Source organism: Meleagris gallopavo, chromosome 6 (assembly GCF_905368555.1).
Source record: "Meleagris gallopavo chromosome 6, MGAL_WU_HG_1.1, whole genome shotgun sequence".
Classification (NCBI taxonomy): domain Eukaryota; kingdom Metazoa; phylum Chordata; class Aves; order Galliformes; family Phasianidae; genus Meleagris; species Meleagris gallopavo.
In genome coordinates this window covers 38,702,793-38,724,746 of record NC_139409.1, presented here as the reverse complement: position 1 = coordinate 38,724,746, position 21,954 = coordinate 38,702,793, and the positions used below count along the sequence as shown (strand labels likewise).

The 21,954-nt window shown below is 38.6% G+C and overlaps 1 protein-coding gene across 14 annotated transcripts in view; it reads right to left on the bottom strand.

Moving 5' to 3' along the window:
- The window catches only part of RBMS3 (RNA binding motif single stranded interacting protein 3), a 700,434-nt gene that overhangs the window by 318,897 nt on the left and 359,583 nt on the right, over window positions 1–21,954 (bottom strand). For all 14 annotated transcript variants that reach the window (XR_014883963.1, XM_085226398.1, XM_085226391.1 and 11 more), the window contains one exon: window positions 1,895–1,953. Coding sequence is in view for 13 of the 14 variants with exons in the window: in XM_085226398.1 (XP_085082524.1) it covers window positions 1,895–1,953 (59 nt within the window). In the remaining variant the exon portion in view is untranslated. The remainder of the gene's footprint in view (window positions 1–1,894; window positions 1,954–21,954) is intronic.

The following is a 21,954-nucleotide window of genomic DNA, read 5'->3' as shown; positions in this document are numbered from 1 at the left end:
CAGCCTGGTCTAGTGGCTGGCGACTGCACATAGCAGGGGGGTTGAAACTAGATGATGATTATGGCTCTTTTCAAACCAGGCCATTCTATGAATCCATGATTCTAGGAAAAGACGAAAAAAATGATAGAACAAGAGAATGGAGAAGACCTCAAACTTGCGTTGTATTAAGAAGGAGGTAATACAACCTAAATGTTCCTGTCCACAGAGTAAAGTTTTAGCTGCAGTCTGGCCTAGGGTTATACTAACCTACCCAACTGCAGACCTCCTATGTCTTATCTTTCACATCAGAACCCAGGTCCTCTAGCTCCCCTTGTGCTAAGCTCCAGCTTCTTCTTGCTCTAGGATCACATCCCCAGCCACTCCTAACCCAAAGCCCCTCCCATCCCACCATGTTACAGTTCAGAGCAGCACAATTCCTCCTTGTCAAACCAGCTCAGAGCTCTTTGATCTGCTCAGTCCCTTTTGTAGCTCCTAGTCCTTCCATTTGCTGCTAGTCCTCCTCTCTCTATAGGTCCCCATACCACACTCTTTTTCCAAAACCCAAACCTCCTGGCTATGCAGCCAGCAGCTGGTACATCCATCTCCTCCTGGCTCAGAAACTGCAGCACTTGCTTCTGTGGCCCCCATGCCAGCTTCCTGCACTTGGTCTAGTCCATACCTCCCATGGGAGTATTCCTCCATAAAATAAAACAAGACAACAAACAAAACCAATAACGAAAGCTTCTCATTGTGTTTTTCAAAGTTATATGGACAGCGATGCTACAAAAAATCTGCTTTCACAGGGCACCAAGGAAAGGAAAAGCAAGTCCAGACAAAAGCAAATGTATGGCAATGCTGTTTCTGATGATGCCTCATAACCTATTGGGTTGGTGGAGTTTTCTAAAACTAGCAATGGTAATTTTCAAACCTAATTTTCTCAAGTAGCTAATGAATGTTGCTGCAATAAAGGCACACACTTCTACAAACATCAAGGATGTCCTTGGTACATCCGGCAGGATTTTGCACCTTCTCACAGTATGCCCAAATGTCTTTCTCTGATGCTTCTCTTCAGACTTCATCTTGTGACCAGTGAGATATGCCTGTACACAGTGTTCATACTAACTCACACAGAAATATGGTCCACAACATTTGTCTTATCAGAAGAATCTACTTCAGAAGATTCTATTACTCCAAAAGGATTCTGTATGTCACTAGCATAACGTTACAGACATTTTAAAGGAGAGGTCCCCACCATACAACTGATTGCTTTACAGACTGGTAAATGAATAACAATTCCCTCCCTAAGATAATTCTACATGTTCGCCAGTATTTAACTATGCAGATTTGGCTATACGTACACATATATGTATATCAAACATTATATTTCACTTGAAAGTTTAAGATATTAGCAAAAAATTAAGAAAGAAATAAAAATGTAAAACTGGAAAATGAATCATTTTCATATCTTGGTATTGCAACTGGTAGATATATTTGTGTCACAAACAATTTCTACTTCCAATAGTGTAGACCAAGACTCTACAGAAACAGAAAAATTAAACCAGGTTTTGCTTGGGAAATTTTTCCCATAGGTTTCTCATTTTTACATCAGAAATCAATTTGAATCACTAATGGTATCATTCAAATCAGATGGCACTATGTAGTTAGAAGGTAATTTACTTTTCTGCTGAAGCAATTTGATACTTGTTCAGACTTGTGATTTTCATTTTGTTTGTTAATGAAAAAAATTAATGAGTAATGTCACTGGAAACACAATTCAAAGCATTGGCATTATTAAATATGTTTGCAAGATATTTTACATTATGTTGATTGCAGTGTTGAAGCTATAGCCTTGGCAGCCAAGCCACCAGTCAATCACTCAAATAATGAACTCACAAGGCAGACTTTTTGCACATACCTTTGCACTGATTTGTGTTTTTGTCAAGAATTGCCTTTGTTGATACAATTTTCCCATACCTAAAGAGAAAACAAAAAAAACAGAAATACATGTTATTGTATTTTTATATAACACATATCATATATCCAACATACAAAACATTGCAAAAACAGTAGATCTCCTTCTTGGATGAGTGTATGCCTGCTACACCTGGAGATGTTCCTTTTGCATCTGCAGTTCAACAAACACCTCTAGAGTTCATTTGGAAAGCACTTATCCTCCACCACAGCCTGTTTACCTCTGGCCACTGCACTGTACCGCTAACATAAGTGTCTGATACAGAGTAAACTGTAGAGCGTCAGCACTGCTGACGATGCTTTTTTGGTTATGTTAGTTAGGCTTGCTTAAAAATATTTTTTCATTTTTAGCTGCCAAGAAAAATTTGTAGTAACACAGATGGACTAGATCCAACAACAATGCGGGAGGTATCATCATTTATTTGCATGCATATGTATATATACTCTGAACTTCTGTTTTAGATAAGCAGAAACTTCTGAGATTTATATCCATCTCCTAGGTCTGAGATGAATGCTAAAATTTATTTGAATATATCAAACCTCCCACAGACAGCACAGCACTGCACCAAAACTTGAATTAGGGCACATACAACTTGTTACATTAAGCAATTAAACCATAAAACAGCTATGTGTCTTTACTTTACAGAGATTTAAGCTAAAAATGCAGATTTAATAGTCGCAGTCACTAATCCCAAGTGAACGATCACAGAAGGCCATTTATAGCTGAACGCAACACTTCAAGAGAACAAGGACAGTAATCTTATTCCTCTAGTTACTGTCTTGTCTCGGTCACTGCTTTACCAAAGAGACCTTTCTCCAAAATGTCCCTTGCCCAATTTTTTTTATTTTTATTTTTTTTAACAGTTGCATTTACTCTGATAGATCAAGTTTTCACTTGGAAAACTCCCTGATACACAACTTCCACTATTAATGAACATATTACTATAAAAGACAATAATAAAATTGCATCTTCTAATGGCAAAACAAAACACTAGATACATTCCTTTACATGGGTGAAATCAACATGACATTGACTGTGAACCGCCAAAGTGCAGTAGACCAATTTTTATTTGATTAATGTTTATTAACAGCAATATAATTTTGCCATTAGTGGCTTCTATCTAAATTCCAGAAACCAGGATATGGAAACCCTGCCACAGTGATCTTCTTTGGCTCAGGACCCATGTCTGCTACTATACAGAAGTGAAAAAAAGTCAAAGTGCTAGTAGAGCACTGTACTGTATACTCTCTGACCTAAAATTCCATAAATTTATGCAGAAAATTGGAATAAAAATAAAAGTAAAAATATTAAAAAATAGGAAGAAACAAAAATTAAAAAAAAAGAAAATGAAAGAAAAAATAAAGAAAGAAAGAAAAAGACAGAAAAAGAAAACTAAAAAAAAAAATAGGAAAAAGATAAGAAAGTACAGATAACCAAAGAGAGAATAGAACCAGCACTCAAGGAGAAAATGGGATCTTTGAGTTTCAGACAGGGATCCAGTGAAAATATTGTCAAAGGGGAGCAGCACCAACACGAAAGACTGGGAACAGCCTGCATAAATGATGGCTAAACACATTGGAACTGGTAAAGATTTGAGGCAATTTCGCAGCTGGAAGACAAAGTTCCCAGCTGAACTCTCCACATTAGACGTAACTCATTAGTACTCAGATAAAGTACTTTAGATAAAGCCACCATGTCTTTTTATCTTGTTTTTGGGACTGACCAAATCGCCACTTTCTACTGTCACTGTTTTTTCTTTCTTTAAGAACCAGAAAAAACATTTCTCTCCATTTGACTTTCATTTCAGGCAGAAAAATGCTTTGCTTTCCTCTTCTTCAACTGAAACCACTCTGAAGGCAGGCAAACTGACCTAAAAACATTAATAATTTGTGCAGCCATCTTTCAGAAGACTTTTTTTTTTTCCCCCCTGGCTCTGTAGACAGGCAGAATTTTGTACTCTGAGAGCAGACGCAATCCAATGCACACCTACCGCCATGGGTAAACGGACAGGTAGCTGTAGGTCTATTTTGCCATAGCTGGCTCCACTCCAAGAGCTTACATAACAGGTTTAATGTTAACCGTGAGATCACATGCTTTTCTAACCTCAGGTGTTTTCAGAATTGAGGCCTTTATACTCACTTATGTTCCACTTAGTTTTATAATTCTTCACAGTAATACCTGGAGTTGACTTTGGCCTCAAAGACGTTAGGGCACACATCTTAAGCAAGCGCAGTCAAATTCTCTGCCAGTATGATTTACGGTTGCTCAGTGGGCCAGTTTACCCAACAGGAAACTTGGCCTGTGCAGTGCATCTTCATTTATTTGATTTATTTAGATTTAAAATTGACTACATGAAAAACATGCAAAAACATGCCTATCTTGTACAGCAAAGGGTTTCTGACAGATATATGGAAAAAGAATCCAACAAAAATCAGTGGCTAACCCACAACAACCTCAAATAAAATACAACCTCTACCTAAACTTCCGCCAACAAAAACTAACACCCAGCCTCCATTTCAGTTCAGCCACTCCTAATGAATTGATATGTTGTTTCATCCAAGTCACCTCAAAGTTAACATTTCTTGCCAGCAAAGACAGACATTTGTGGTTGCCCCGCTTTTATTACAGATTTCGCAAAGTTATTTGCTGCATACTGTGATCCTGCAAATTCTTAGTTACACTAGAGATTTCACTCATAGAAGTAATCCTGTTCAGTCCAGAAGTTTCCTTCAACACGTAGTTACACGCACACCACTTTTGTGTTTGCAAATACAGCCATCTGAGTACTGAGAGGTGCCACGACAACAAATACCATTACAGGCAATTAGACATATGCAGCCAATTTAATCAACATTATAAACTCTGAGATCTTCCACAATAAAGTCATTGGAATTAATTTAGACACTATTTTCCTAAATATTTCAAGTAATTATTTCACAGTAATCAGAACATCAGTCCTGATGAAGAACGTTAGCTTGTGTGCTGCATGAAATCAGGAATATATTTTGCTCCTATAAATGTAGACATGTTTCGTTCTTGCACATATAGAGAGTGGTACCAAGTTATGCCTCATCTCCAAAGGGTGCTGGTTTTTCATTAAGCTACGGTTTCCTCCAAGTGAAAGTACCAAAAATATATTCCTCAGTAACACTGCCCACAGAAATAAGAATAGAGTGCATTGCAGGAGACAGCTTCTTGCTTTCTTATATTTAAATGGAAACCACTACACAATCCAACAGCCTGCACCTCTGCTTCAAGAGTGGTACCATTAACCTAACTGATACTAGGTATAGTTCATGCGTCATGAGAAAACATGATGAGTATTTAATTTCCTCCCAAGTTACACTGCACAGAGGTATTCTTTTCAAGATTATGAAAGAAAAATTCTAGTCAGAAAAAAGATAATTGTGGAGTTCTGTTCATTGCAATCCCTTCCCACCAACCTTTTCATATAATGACTGAATCATTAAGGATAATCTAATGCAACACAGAATCCAAGAGAATAAATGCTATGAATCTGAGAAAACTACCTCAAGAATGTGTCTAGTGAACATCTGAAACAGAATTTTTCTCCAAAAGACTTCCAGACAGACAATGCATTTTTTGATTTTCATTACATTCCGCCCTAAGCGTTATTTAAATGTGGTTTCATTTGGTTTCAACCTTATTTATTTATTTATTTTAATAAATCCTCTTAATCCTGTATCCAACAATGCTTTCAACATTTTTTCATTTAACAATTTTCATTTAAGACCAGATGGTCAAGTGTTTGAGAAATCTTCCATATGAGGAGTAACTGCATAGACAAGGACTTAAGCTCATTAAAGAAGGGCCTGTGCAGTGAAATGAGGACTAGTTGTCTTCATTGTTCTTCATAACATATAAGGTCTGACAAGTAAATTACAAGATGAACAGTTTAAAAAATTTAGGGGAAGATACTTCACCAGAAGGTGAAACTTACACTCATTGACCACAGAACGTGCCAATGTCTCACAGAGTGTATATTTACAGAAAGCTATTAGACAACCTCTGGGCTGGTAGAGCCAAAAAAAAAAAAAAAAAAAAAAGGAAAGAAAAAAATCAAAAAGGCACATTCATGGTCCTGAAAGTCACATACTGCTAGAAGATGGGAGAAGGTATTGAGGAAGTATCACTACATATAGTTTTTCAAGAACCCCATTCCATTGCACCCCACGTTTTCCATCTACTCAGCAAGCTCTGGAAAGATGCAAACAATGCAGAATGAACTTCTTAATGTACATCAGAGCTGCAGTACAAATAAATCATTTCAAGAGCTTTCAGGCAAGCAGTCGATCAGCACTTACACTCCAGACAAGGATGATCACTTGTTCCTGGGTTGCTATTTGATAACTACTGCTAAAATCCTTTCTGAAGGAAGCACTTGAGTTGTAAGTGATACCTCCTGCGAGATGCGAGAAACGTTCCCTTCACCCACACAGATCTGACACTGATAGGAATTTGCTATCTCACACAAGAGAGTAAGGTCATTTCTGCTTGTGCCTCCAGGAGTTTAGGGGTGCAGAGGAAAGCAAGTGTGTTATTAGAATTAAGAGAAAAATGAGATTCAGCTGGGAGCAGGCTCAAGGTGGAGGAACCAAGCACCATTCACCCTCCTCCTAGGAAGGAGACAAACCAAAGTAGAAAGCTTGCTTGGGGACTGGTACCACAAAAAGCTATGGAGTAGAAGACGGGATGTCCTGGGAGGCCAGACTGGCCAGGCCACTCAAGCTTTTCACCTTTTTCATGTTATTAAAGAAAACAAAAGCACGAGGGAGAAGTCCTTTTATTCTCTCATTCAAGCTAGCTTTCAAGCTGGCCATGGCTGGTCTTGTAACACAAAATGGTTATCGGACCAGACAGGCCAAGTTCCTCATCCAGCTTGGTACCACAGGTATGCTGCCCTTCTCCATCCAATTATGACAGTAGGTCACAGAAACTTACTAAACACTTCTTTTGCTCCTTTCCAGTCATTACCTGTGTGTTTTAAATAAATGTGAAACTTGGGATTTCAACCTGAGCAACCTCTTCACAGAGTTCTTCCTTGCTTAGTTAAACTAATGGAGCTTGCCTGCATTTCTAAGCATTTAGGTAACAGTATATGCCTTTATCTTGGGAACTTTTGTTTTTGTGTTGACCAGAAGTAATTGGATATAGATAAGAAACTCTGAGGCTTTCATTCTTGTGAATCAACACATAAATAGTGTAACTGGGTTTATTTTGCTTAAAAGTAGACTCTATTAGGAAAAATTATGGATTTCTGGGTGGGGAAAAAGCCAAGATTATGAAAGTCTAAAATACAGAAGGAATTGCTACTGGGTTTCTTGCAAAGATGTTTTTCCTACAATGCCCTCCCCCATATACTTAAGACATCCAAATGCACACAGAAGGGAAGCTCACTCAGAAAAGTTCTCCCCATTACCAGAGACGGGGCTTGTTTATTTTAGTTTCTTCTGCATAATAATTTAAAGAGAAAAAGAAATTGGAGAGGGACAGAGAACTTAAGACCAAACTCTCTTTTTATTTATACAGGTCTGAAATAACTACATTCATTCAATTTAAACCACTTTCTCTTTTCATTGACCAGCTCATTTCTTGGAGGATGGTGGTTGCAGGGAGCCTACCATGTACTAGATTAACAAGACCTTACTTTTGCCCAAGAGTTAGAGTTTAAGCTCTGTCTTCTCCACTTCTTTCAGTCTGATTTTCAAGTTTACAAAGATCATTCCTTTGCAGACTATAATATAAGTTACCACAGGAATTTAAAATAACAACTTGTCCAAGAGTTTCAAAGAAAAAGGGGTGTCTTTCTTAAGTCTTTTGGCCATACATCTGTAATAGCATTGGACTTACAGAAGCTCTCCTAGGGACCTAACTGCTGAATTCTGTATGGCTCAGAATTGCCTAGCAATTTTGAAACATAGTCATATGTTTCTATTCTTAACAACAGAGGTAGGTACACAGTTTTAAGCAGAAAGTAAAGAATATTGTAGCACAAACTTTCTAGAGAACGCAAGCTGATTAAAATCCTAAAGAATGCATGCATATTCAAAAATATCTTCATGTTTAGAGATCTAGTGCTAAGGAAGAATATAATGTTTTGATTCAGAAATGGATTTATTGGACACCATCACACTATGTCTACCAAAAATGCATTTTTCAGAAGAGGAAAAAAAAAAACAACAACAAATGTCTATGAACAACATTCTAACTTTAGATAAGATCTAAGACCTTACAATTCTCATTGAATGACAGAATTCTTTGAGCTGGAAGAGATGCATAAAGGTCACCTAATCAAGCTCCTCTGCAATGAACAGGGACACCAACAGCTAGATCAGATGGCTCAGAGCTAAATCCAGCCTGACCTTGAATGTTTCCAGGGATGGGGCATTCTCCACCTATTCCAGCCTCAACCTATTCCAGTGCCTCAACACCATTACTCTAAAAAAAACTTCTTCCTTATATCCAATCTAAACCTCCCTTCTTTTAGATTTAAACCATTTCCCCTTGCCCTGTCACAACAGACTATGCTAAAGAGCTTGTTCCCTTCTCTCTTACAGTTCCCCTTTAGATACCGAAAGGCTGCTCTCAGGTCTCCCCAGAACAGTCTCTTCTCCAGGCTGAACAGCCCCAGCTCTCTCAGCCTGTCTTCACAAGAGGAGTTTCCATCCCTTGGATCATTTCTGTGGCCACACTCTGGATGCACTCCAACAGCTCCATGTTTCTCCTGTGCTGAGAACTCCACATCTGGATGCAGTACTCCAGGTGAGGCCTCACCAGCACAGAGCACAGGGGCAGGATCACCACAGGATACAGTTGGCTTTCTGGGCTCTGAATGCACATTGCTGGCTCATGTCAGCTTGTCATCCACCAGCACCCCCAGATCCCTTTCAGCAGGATTGTGCTCAACCCTTTTGTCCCGCAACTTGTATTGGTTGTGGGGGTTGCAACAACCCAGGTGCAAGACCTGGCACTTGGATTTGTTGAATATCGTGATATTCCGCTGGGCATAACAGCTCTGTGATGGAAGGAAAGAACCTAATAGGCTGTTTCAGAGTATGATTGCATTTAATTTACACTAAACTGATAGATCGCATTCAGAAATCCTGCTCTTAAGGAGAAGGTGCAAGCACCACTTAGTTCAAATCAGAAGCTGTAATACCACTGCGGAGCAGTGATCCATTGATGCTTTTTTCAAAGAATATGGAAAGCTTGCTAGTTATAGTGAACTTTACTTCTTATAGTATTTCAACAACTTAGAGTGCATAACATTGCAAATAAACCTCTCAAAATGTATGTAAAAATAGCAGAAGTCAAAACACCTCTCTGCTTTTAAAATGCTAGCTTTTCTTTCCAGTGCCCCTAAAAAATTCTGCTGTTAAAGCACAGAAGGGCATCTTCACTAAAATGGTGCAGACGTCTTACACTGAAGTTAGAAAAATATTTACAATACAATGCAGATATTTACCAACAAACAGAGTCATATTTCCTAGTCAAACTAATCTTCCTCCATATTGTTGAACTTTATATGCACATTCACCTCTCGAAAAATAGTATCATATGAAAGCATACAGTCTCTGGAGACTTACTGTAATTGTTTTTGGTACTTGAGAAATTAAGCTAGCTTCAACAGAAGTTAAAGTAAATGAAATTTAAACCGACACTAAATTTCTGAGTATGTAAAGAATCTGTAAGAAGTATACCACTTAGATAGTTCAAACAAAGTATTTCCTGTAGCTGTTTTCCTTTCCTTGTCAAAATATAATTATTATTATTTTCCTTGCATGTAAATGAAATTAAATGTCTTGATCCAACTCTTGCAGAAATCAAAGGCAGATTTTCATTGTCTTCAGTAGGTACAAGCCCAAATCTTATTTGCAATGCTTATAATAAGGCTACAGATTTGTCACACTCTTGATACCCAGAACAGAATAAAATTCCACTTACTGAAATGGCATCCTCAATAAAAGCCTGGCATTTTACAGTGTTTTGTTTGTGTTGTTTTTTTTTTCCCCCAGGTTCATTTCACGCACGACATTTGGCTCTTAGTTGCAGTTTTAATGCTAAATACTGTTTATTCTGAGTTGCTGCTACATACTGTATCCATATTACATCTATATGTTTGAATATTGAAGCTATTTAAAGCGTTTTGAAAATGATTACATTATTGTATATTGTACTTAAATTATAACTCTGACATGTATATTTTTGCTTTGATAGAAAGCCATGCTTTTCCCTTACAGTTCTGCCATGACAAATAACCAGTGTTAATAATTAATTAGCAAAATATTTTACAGTTGCTAAATTAAGTATAAAAAACAAAATTCATGCAAAAATTAATAACTGTGATTTCATGCAGAACACTTCAGCCCTTCTTCTGGGCCATCATTAAATCTTCAACTACCAATTATTCCGTATTTGCAAGAATTCAGATGTCTTTAAAAATAAAATACAACTGTTGTTTGCAGACATTCGTGAAGAAAATTTTGCAGCACTGCTAAGATGCATTATTTGGAAGACAGCTTAGGGATCTGAAACCTTTTGCAGGGCAAGATGAGCTTTACTGTAGCCTGTCACAAATGGTGCTGCCAGGCATATCCTGATTTTCAAAACACAGGGGGAAAAATGCCATGTTTTCTACTATTAGGACATCACTCATTGGCACTGGAAGAAAAAAAAAAAGTAGATCTTCAAACCTGAACAATCACCTTTATCCAATAATTTAATTATCTCAGATATTGTAAAGCTAAGCCACTCATCCCCAGTATACAATTCGTATGTGTGGAATTTATTTACTTTGTATGTTCTTGCCTGCTGGGATGTCTTGGGTCCGATTTCTCATTCACACTGTTTCTCGCTTACGGAGGATTCATTGTTAAATTACAGTTGCTATGAACCAGCATGCCAGCATACCATGATATTAATCTCTAAAGTATTCAATCATTGAACAATACTCTCATTATTCAAGAGAACTCTGAGTTCTATGTTTGTGCAGATTTGCTGACATTTCACTAAAACAATTTGCTCTTACAAGAATTATATGGCTGCAATATATTGTAAATATATAGAGAGACATAAAACACTCAATCAGATGGTACCTCTCTAATAATAGCCAAGAAAAGAAAAGGAATTAAGAAGGAATTAAAAAGAAAAGCAAGAACTCCAGCTATCACAAGGGACCAGGAACTCAAACTGATAATTTAAAGCTAAAGCATTTTATAGAGTTCACACAGAGGCCATGTGAATCAAAAGTGTGAGCGAGACTTCAAGTTCACAGAGCTCCCATTTCATTATTTACAAATGATAAAATTCCAGGTACTTGGGATGTCTTTAGAAACAACATGGTTCTGATAAGAATCATTTCTTAGGGTTTTTTTTTCAAAATACACGCTTTAGGAACTACATCAAAAAACTACTTCTTTTTCTTCAATATAACTTATTTTAAACCTTTTGTTTTCAGTATAGGAATGTTTGTTTTCCAAAGAGTGAAATGTGACCTAAGTAGGGATTTCCTCTGCCTGAAATTTTCAAGGAGAAACAACAAGAGCATGATTTTGGAATTTTTAAGTACAGAAGTGTACACTACTTGTCCAGAAGTAGGACATGATCCTTCTGGTTTTGAATTTCTTAGGATTTTATTTAACTCCACCAAATATATTTTTAAAAGCAAAGATCCTTAGTTCATTTATTTAAGCAACTCTCTAATGTAAAAACAGGGTGTGAAAATGGATTTCAAAAGCTATTTGTCTGTGATAATATGAAATACCCATGCACATGTACAACTTCAGGTGTGTACGGAGCTTAGCTCTACTTAAATTGGACAATTCATGTTTATCAAGGTTAAAGCATACTTACAGACTCACAAGTTAATGAGGTCTTTTTGACACGGAAAGTTCCCCCCTACAGTCCTGGTACAGTAAACAACCTTACACAGGACTTGTAAGTGCATGTTCAGTTAGTAAGCGCTTTGCTCTCATCTGTGCAATCCCTGTAACAATGATGATAATTAATTCTAAGAAAAGAAATCTGTTCTTGCTAGTAACTTACTAAATCTGCCAGGCAAAAGTCCTAAAGGAGGTATACTTCTTCACTCAAAGAGAGATGGACATAATTCAACGTATTAGCCTTGCTGTATCAGCCCTGATGTACAAAGATGTAAACATCTTTGAAGAGGTAAGTTATATGAAAAATTGCACTTTCGAATATCTCTTGGTTTCTAGTAACATGATGGCATCCTGCTGAATCCAACAGGCTACTCCAGTTTACATGGACAGGGCAGCTGCCTCATTATTTTCTGTCTTTGAATATTGAAGTTATTCTTCAAGATAAAACCAAGGGGCAGGAAATAGGAAATCACAGAAGTATAGAGGTTGGAAAGGACCTCTAGAAATCATAGAGTCCAGACCCCCAGTGAAAGCAGGTTCCTGACAGCAAGTCACACAAGTAGGTGTCTAGACAGATATGGAACATCTCCAAAGAAGGAGATTCTACAATCTCCTTGGGCAGCTTGTCCCAGTGCACTGTCACTCTCACAATAATTAGGACATCTGTAGCTCACTGCTCATCAATTAGCACTTTGGAGAGCCAACAAGCTTAAAACGAACAAAATGTTACAGCCAACCTAGAACTGCTCACTCAGGCTTTGTAGAATCATATAATCACCATGGTTGGAAATGATCATCCACTCCAACTATCCTCCTATCACCAATAGCTCTCACTAAGCCACGTCACTCAACACAACGTGCCAGTTTCTCATACTGGACACCTTGACCACAAGTCTCCTACAGGAGAGTGGCAATTGCTGTGCTCTACTGTGCTTCAGATTATACTTAGAGTCAATATGGGTAGCAAAAAGTTAATTAAGCCATGGGATTCACTCAATAAATACACTGTATAACTTCAATCTTTAAAAGGGCACTTGGTTGGTCCTGCCAGGATAGAGAACTAGGATGAAAGATGTGCTCTATCTGCCACCAATCCCTTCTGAAACAAAAATGGACTAATCTAAAGGAAGGAGCAAGAATTTAAATACTTTATGATTCTGCTGAGAAATTTTTCCCCAAGAACAGCAAAACTGAAAAGCAGAGTAAGCATATTTTGAATTTTGACCAGTAGCACTGGATTTGGAATCAAATTAGTTTCAGTCAGGTTTAGGGGTTTTTATATGCATTCAAATAAACCAATTAAATAAAAAATGATCCTCCATCCATATAAAGACAACATGAAGAATCAAAATCTCATTCTGAGCACTGAGCATACTCTGGGAGAATGAGAATTGTGATTCACTGAGACAAACCTACGATTCTTCCTGTAACTGGCCAAGGACTACAGTACTGACAACTCTGGTTGCTCAGTAATACACCAAGAAGTTATGAAATTAGCTTTAGGTATTAAATAATAACTAAAAAATAAATACACTTGAGATATCCTTTTCTTTTGCTTACATATCATAAGCTTTTGTGATAGACTAAGGTTGTATTTTCAAGCCTCTCTTTACAGAAACAGAAAGAAACCTTTTTTTTTTTTTTTTTTTTTTTTTTTTAAATTGAAAGCTGAGATTCCCATCTTATCACATGCCTCAGGATCTAAGGGTTTAAGAAACAAATATTGTGCACCTCGCAATAAACTTCTGAGAGTTGGCAACACCAAGGGCAACATCTTCATCAAATATTAGTGAACATCCTCAGCTAGGGAAAGAACACTGCTTGGCAGTTACATGTTCTGGGTCCCTGAAAACATCTAAAACATTGAGGGGGAAATAAGTGGGGGAAGGATAACAATGAAAAAATCCACCCTGCATTTTATTCCCATCTTTATAAAATGAGCTGCTGGATTTCTGAAAACACCAGCGTTGGTAACATTTGCTTTACTACTGCTATCATACAGACAAATGACAAGCATATCCTATATGGATAAGTAATATTTCAGCAACCAAAACAGAATCTGCCAAATGTGCTGGATTTAAAAATGAATGTCACGAAATTTACAATGATCATCTGCAGTGCCAAGCAGATTACTTTTAGTACAGGCCAAAAGAAGCAATGAAAGTAGAAAAACAATGTAAGAGGGTCATCCAGACAATCGTCATGGAGTCAAAGACACGTTCTGTGAGAAACAGACATACAGTCTGCAAATGTTTATAAATATAAGTAAGTTAACTCATATCCTGAACAGTCTTCAATGCACACAATGGCCAACTCGTCTAAACCAAACATCTGTAATTTAAGGCCATGTCTTTCCTCATCTCTTAAAAATCTCACTCATCAACAGCATTTGCATCCATTTCTCCCACTTCCTTTCCCTTTCTGCTGTTCTCAGAGGAAGTTCCCAGAAGATCAACATTTTGAACAAGAAGCCAAAGCAAAATAAAAGGACTACTACAGCTATTCATTTCCTAGATGCCCCTGACCTTCAATTTCTTTGGGTTTGATCCAGAGACCACTGAGGTGAAAGGAAAGACGTATGGGTTCCTCTCTTCTGCAATCTCTGATAGCTATTAAATGTCACAGTACATGCAGCATTCCATTTTGTAAGACAAATTCCGAAATTCAGACTTTGTTTTCTTTTTGACTCCCACATTATCAGGACAACAGCTCCTTTGTTCAAGCTTCAGTGTTTATGTGCATGTTATCTCTGGTTTAGTCTTTAATACTGAGCAGGGTCAGAAAAGGATCATCCTCTTCTCTGAGGTTTAAAGATTTATGTTGGCTTACATTTTTAAGATGCATACACATAAATACACAAACACACAAACAAGTGTAAGTAAATTTACTAGAGTTGTTCTCCAAATGATGATATTTAACACCAGCTACAATCTTGTTCCCTTATCTCCCCTGTGACTTTTTTTTTTCAGCACAGCAGCATCTTAGGAAAAACAAGCTTTCTTCAACTTATCTGCAAGGGAAGAAATGGTTTAAATAGTAGAAAAACAGCAAAAAAGAAGAAGGCGAGGCAAACCATTAAAAGTGTGGAGAAAGACTTCCATAGCCACTGGGCCATCCAAAACTGAGAAACACTCAGTGCCACAACCATGGCTCCATGATTTAGAGAGAAAACAAAAATCTAAAAGAATGAAGAATGAATGGAAGACTGTATTCTGAAGTCCCAAGCACGCAGGGACACCATGTGTGACACAAGTCACACCAGTCCTGTCAGACAGCATGGACCTCAGCAAGATTTAACTTAGGCTCAGATCTCACTGCTTGGCTTTAAAACCAAGAACCATCTGCAATGTAGATTTTCCTTCAGGAAGTGAAGTGGACAGTAGTGTTCATATCTCCTTTAGTTCTTTATATTTTTGATCCATGTAAAAGCAGAGTGCTTTAAAAAGGAATCATCATTTGTCTAAACCTCAGGCAGCCTTCTCCCAAACCTCACCTGTGTCTCTCATCCCAGAGCTTCTCCAGATAACCATTCACTCTCCTACCTTTAAGATCAGATCTGAACAACTTAGACACCAAAAACAAACAAACAACAACAAAAAAACCCTCGTACAGAGAGCCTTTCAAGTTTTTCCTCACTTCTGAAGTCTTTTTATTTTTTAATCCCTGCTCTGCCAATTTTGTCTCCCCTTCCTCCCCTCCCCTTCAGTGGAAATTTTCTACTCTTTACAAGCCTGGCTCACTGCAGAAAATTGATTTCCCCTAGGATACAGCCATCCTACTGTTCTATGCATGGTCATTAATGACTGTCCTGTTCACCACAGAGACAGACACGGTGGCACTCTTCCCCAGCTCCTCAGCACAGAAAATGCACAGTGGGAAAATCAGAACAACCTCTGAGCTTAACCATTCCAAGAGTACCTCATCTCCAGAAAATGGCATACGTAACTTCCAAATAAGCTGCTGGAAGAACAAAATAACTGTTGCTAGTTTCTGTAACTCTGTGTTTTCACTGCAGTAGATTTAAATTTTAAAATCTTCCCCAAAATAACAACCATCATGCATGTTACTCTCTCCCCCGAGCCACACAACGATGAACTCCAAATCGAGGTACATCAGCAGCACTGCAGTGAACAGCGCAGCTGCAGCTCACATTGGTTTTACATAGGCACCATCACGAGAGAGTATTCAAGGGAAGAAAGCATTTCCATACAGCCTTCAAAAACTGCCTGAAAATGTGAGAAACTCTCTCTGTGCTGCACCTTTGGCTTTTTTAGCTGCTTTGCAAGCCATGAACTTGCTGGCTCTACCATCTCCAGGAGATCTGTTGTCTCCCCTTTGATTGCAGTGAAATCCCATCCTTGGAGTGACAGATGATTCTCCCCGTGGCACTTGATTAACTGTGTTGCCAATGGATGAAAAAAAACAATTTTACTCACAAAACAGCTTACACCTTCTCTGTAAACACCTTGTAGCTATACTGCAAATTGACTCTTTATCTCGTCCTTAACCCATGAGGTCCTTGTACGAGCTTCTCATCCCTGCAGGTACAGAAAGTAGGACCAGAAGCAGATAGGAAGAAGATAGGGATACTTGACATCTTATTCTCACTCTTTCCCAACCAAGGATTTTTTTATGTGGTAAAACCAATATTTCTGACCAAGTTGTGTTATTACTAGTTTCAGGAAAAAAAAAAAAAAAAAGGAAAAAAAAAGGAAAAAGATGAGCAAGCCTCAAGGATGGCTATAGGCTTTGTTATTGTTTTTTGATAATTCAGTTTTGATTCAGTGACTTTACCTCAAATAAATAACAGTGGTGTCTTGAAATCAAAAACTAAGTTCAAAAATCAACAACAAATCTTTTGAACAGTAGCAGCAACAAGAACCCTCTCAGAGGAGAGGATAACAGCTAAAGGCAATCCCTAAAAATGAGTAGGTCTTAGCTTCAGTTTGCTCTGAAATAAGTCAATGCAACTGGTGTGGCACTTAAGCGATACTGGGAGGGAGTCAAACTGCACAAGCCAACATTTGAAGCTCATACTGTTCAGATATGCTCTGTAAGTTGTGCCAGGGTTTCTTAATTCTCACTCATGTTGGCTGGTACTGGCCAAGGAAATCCTGCCGTCCCAGCAGGATGATTCCCTTGCTGCAGGTTCCACAGAATCACGTGCTCCATGGAAATTTCCAAACACCTCGGCACAACATGGGTGAGTTCAGGATAAAGTTTCAAGCCTGAACTCTGTAATTTCCTGTCTTTTGCTAGTCTATGCAGCTCTTTAATGTTATATTAATATCATTTTTGTCTGCGTGATTGAATTACCCACCACTCTCGATGCCAGCATTAGTGGATCTCTGTAACAGGAGAGCAGGCTACGCTGCGCATACCATTACCGAACTCTATGCAACAGACCAGCTGCAGACCTCCCAACAGTAGGACAGGCAGGCTGCCTTGTTAGGATCGATGGGCATTTGGATGCTGGCACACAGCCTGACCCCGGGCTCACCTCAGCATCCCACAAGAGAGCTTGCCGCAGCAGAAGCCCAGCCAAAAAAGCAGTGGCCAACACTGGGAATCTGCTGACAGTGCCGGGACTCTGCTCACAGGCTCAGCATCCCAAGCCCCACACAGTGCTGCTGGGACTTGGCGTGCAGATGCAATAGAGATGTAGTGGCTTGGCGACATTTTGACTCCAGGTGCGGTGAATCCTCCACTGAGAGCAGTGCTGGTGACAGCTACTAACGAGTGGTGCGGTCCTTAAGAAATCCCTTTCAGAAGACTTTACAGAGAGATTAAAATGCCACATGTGCATTCGCTGTAACGATCCTAGGGCAGGAGATTTAATGCAACTGTTTTCTTCAGCACACTTGCACCCCCAACCAATAGCTAATGGTGAGCTTGACTACCATACAGAAATATCCGTCTTTACAAGGGGATTACACAGGGGGAAGAAAATGAGGCAAGGGGAAAGAGGTAAAAGGGAAAAAAGAAATAGGGAGGACGAGGTATTCAGTTCCATAGCACATAGTTGGCCCCCAGCAGACCATAGCAACTGCACGTCACGGAGAAAAGACCTGGTCTCACAATTAAGATAAATCCTTGTTTCTTTACATCAAAGGGTATTAAAAACCACTAACCAATGCAGAACCTAACAGGAACTAATAACAGTAAATCCAAGTTTCAGCAAAGCCAGGTTTTTCTTACCACTCACTGAAAATAGAGATGAAACAACTGCAAGTCCTAAAAGCGCTAACAGAATTTTACAGCTGTATCATTATTAGCAGTCTCCTGGACTTCAGGACTTTTTAGAAAAGCATGTAGCAACAGAAAGAGGGGGAAATGGTTTTAACCTGGAAGAGGGTAGATTTAGACTAGATATTAGGAAGAAATTATTTACTGTGAGTGTGATGAGACACTGAAACAGGCCGCTCAGTGAGGTTGTGGATGCCCCCTCCCTGGAAGCATTCAAGGCCACGGGATGGGACTTTGAGAAACCTGGTGTCCCTGCCTATAGCAGGAGAGTTGGAACTAGATGATCTTAAAGGTCCCTTCCAACCCAAACCATTCTATAATTCTATTATTATAGTCTGTCTCTCACGTCTGTAAGACCTGTAGTCACATCTTTAGTTCTATTATGCCAGGTAAGATGCAAAATCGTTCTAGGAGTATATTGTCCTTCTTTCATTTAAATCTTCTTAATGACTTGGCCATATACCATTTTGGTCCATAGTAGTCACCAAATTTCCTTCCTGTTTAGAAGCAATTGCTACAAGTTCATTTTACAGAGAAAGTCAGAAGACTGTTCCATCCTTGAACTACGTAAGTATGATTATATATATGAACGGATTTCATTATCGAGTTCATACAACACTCAATAAACTGTATATTAAAATATTTGCACTAAATTATCGTAGAATAATTTTTAAAAGCTTCATAACTATATTCTATTTAATTGACAAGCCTAAATTTGGTGTTGATTTAAGTAAGGAGGAAGAGACTAGAAGCATTGAAGATGAGCTGAGAAATTAAGTTGTACAAAATTAAACTAGACATGGCTTAGATCCAAATTCCTTGTTTTTAAATGAAGCTCAAAGAGCACTGCGGTTCTCTCATCAGACGAGTTTTTGTTATGGGAAGCTAAGGATAGACAGACATCTATTTGGTTCATGACCAAAGGTAATCAAATCGCAAAGCTGGAGATGAGAGCTTCTGGTTCTGACACAGCTTAGGCAGCAGGGTACTGCAAACTCCACTGAATGTGCACTGCACCTTAATGAACAACACTGATCAGTCTTTGAGTGTTATTTGTTCTGCTGAGGAACACATCCATTCCAGCTTTGCTTCCATTTAAAGACACATACAAATAGATATGGCTACATAAACTACACATAACAACAAATTTCTACAAACATGAAAAGGAAATGATTTCTAACCTCAAATAATTATTTTTAAAAAAGACTGAAATGAATACTGATGTCATCTATAGTCCTTGATGAAATTATCAAAAGGTCGGAGAAAACTACCTTGTAATCATCAACTTAAACAGCTCCATCTATTTTTATTAGTAAGGAAAAAAGTCGGAAAAGTTACTTGACTATAGCATGTATGTGCATCTGGTAGGAGGAGGGGCAGAGAGGGAGAGAATTGGAAAAGTCTTTGATCTGATTATATCAAGAGTGAAGAGGTGAAAATGTGCACCAGAAAGTCGATTTAGAAATCAGTCAAATTTTGAACAGGGAACATGGTTAACCACAGCAAGAAATCGTTAGCATCAGCAGTAATTTGCTATTGCTTTCATATCCTCATATCCAGAGGGGTGCTTTTCTGAAAGATATTCTTAACACAAATAGACTGCTGCATTAAGTCTAGAAGCAAACAAAGCAAATTTAAGGACCTGAATCCAACAGACAGTAATGCTAGAAATAATGCTGGATCATCCCATGGTCTATTCTGAATGCTAAACTGTATAAATTACTGTAAACTGTGAATTACAAGGGACACTTCCAAAGTAATGCCTCCTGCTTTGCACAACATCAGAGGCAGATGTTGGAGGTATGCTAGTAGAGGCTGAACCTTCCCAACAATATTCTGTTACATTTTGTTGTCATGTGACAGATGACAACAGCAGAGGGGCAGTCTGACAGAATGGTGTCTGACATGGAAGTGCATGTGAGCAGAGGTGCGTGATTGAATTCCTCCATGTGGGGAAAAAAAACAAAGGCACTCACTGACATTCATCAACACTTCTGAAGGCATATGAAGACCGAACAGTAAATGTGAGCACAGTGAGGTGGTGGGTGGTGTGTTTCAGCAGGGGCAATAGTGACAGTGGGTCACCTTTGCTGGTGCTGATCATGATAAGAGCAACACGCAGGCTCTTGTTCATCACTGGCAAAAATAATAATTAATGGTAGTGATTATACTGGAAAAGAGTGCTCTGTAGCTCTGCTCTATCAAACAGTGTTTATTATAGTGTTCTTCATATCTGCTGTAGTTCCATGGTAGTAAATAGAAAGCATTACTTTCAGAGTGACCTATATATTTTATCCCCTTTAATTACTAGGTGACTACTATAAAGAAGCTGAAAAGTTAGCGCTCATCACGAATCAATGATTCGCAGAAAATAATTGAAGTTTCATAATTGGATTATAATCCCAGGGGTACATGGAAGTGTTGAACTGAAAAGCTGAAGTGAGGAAAGCAAGCCTATTCTCCTTTTTTGTGTGATCACCAGGCAGTAGCAGCCATAAATGCTTCACCGATTACCTGTATTACACTGAAACAATATGGCTCTGATCTTGCAGTAACAGCCATTTGAACAGACTGCTGGGCTTCCACAAAGCTCACGTGACACTAGGTGTCCATTAGCAGAAAACATTTTTCTGAATAGGACCTGAAGTTTCACATGGTTATTACCATCTTTATTTTGTTTGAAGTTGCCACCAGGCCAGCTATTTCCCAAATAACCCAAGTGAATAAGGATCCAGAGCTCTCCACTTTCCCCATAGCTTACAATGGGAACACAGAAAATTCATATCCAAAGAGAAAACCTTTCCAGTTCAACATCTTCCAAAAATTAAGCTAAAAACATTCCATCTTTTCTGTCTCCGTTTTATAACAGGGCAGACAGAAAACCTCTGACGTAGCTGCAAAAATTCTAAGAAATTCCTTCTCTACTGAACGTCTTTTGAAAAAAAATCCAAGATGTTTTAGTTTTTAATATAAAACTAAGAGCAGCGCTTGTCACACAAATAATTCTGGGAAGTTACCAAATACTTGGAATGAAGAACACTGCATGCTACATAGCACAGAGCTCTTGTCTATGCTTGTTTGGAGCGGTATGGGGAAGTCTAGCAGCTAAACACAATGACATTTTTGTTTTAGCGCTGATAATATTCAATAGCTTTGCCATCAAAGCTGGCCTGCCAGTTCCTCTTCTATAGAAATTAGAGCCATACTCTACGATTCCTGCCATTAACTGGAAGCAGTTCTCAGGTTATTCCTGTTTAAGGAGAGCTGGATTGTTATTAAGCATAGCTGATATTGTTTCCTTACAGCAAAGTTGTAGGACAATGTACTTCTCAAATAGATCAGAACATCATCTGCGTCATACCTTCTGGATAAAGGTTACAGAAACATTTCTGCTACACAAATGTCAGAACACAAACACTGTCTCCATCATCTCCTGAAAGTCAGTGACTCCTAAGGAGAGTGAACCCCATTCCAGTTTGAGAGCTTCCTGCTTCCTTCTCACGCTCTGTGTGTTCACACAGCCATCGTGTCTGCCCTCCCACAGCTGCTATCAGATCTTAAAAGACAACAGCTCTAAAAGACCCACTGAAGTTGACACTGCAGAATTGCAGACAACTACTACAAAAAATGCAACCAAATAAAAAAGATAGACGGTAAGCTTCAAAAAGAACAAAACATAACTAAAACTTTCCTTCATAAAAGATAAAATGACCCAAAGGACAGCAGTGCAGAACAGTGCAGAAACCTCTGTGACATCATCAGAACATCAAACCAGCCTCCTCCCCAGCAAGCAGAAACCAGGCATCCAAGTAGTACAGAACACCTTGTGAGGGACTCAAGAGTCTAACAGTAATG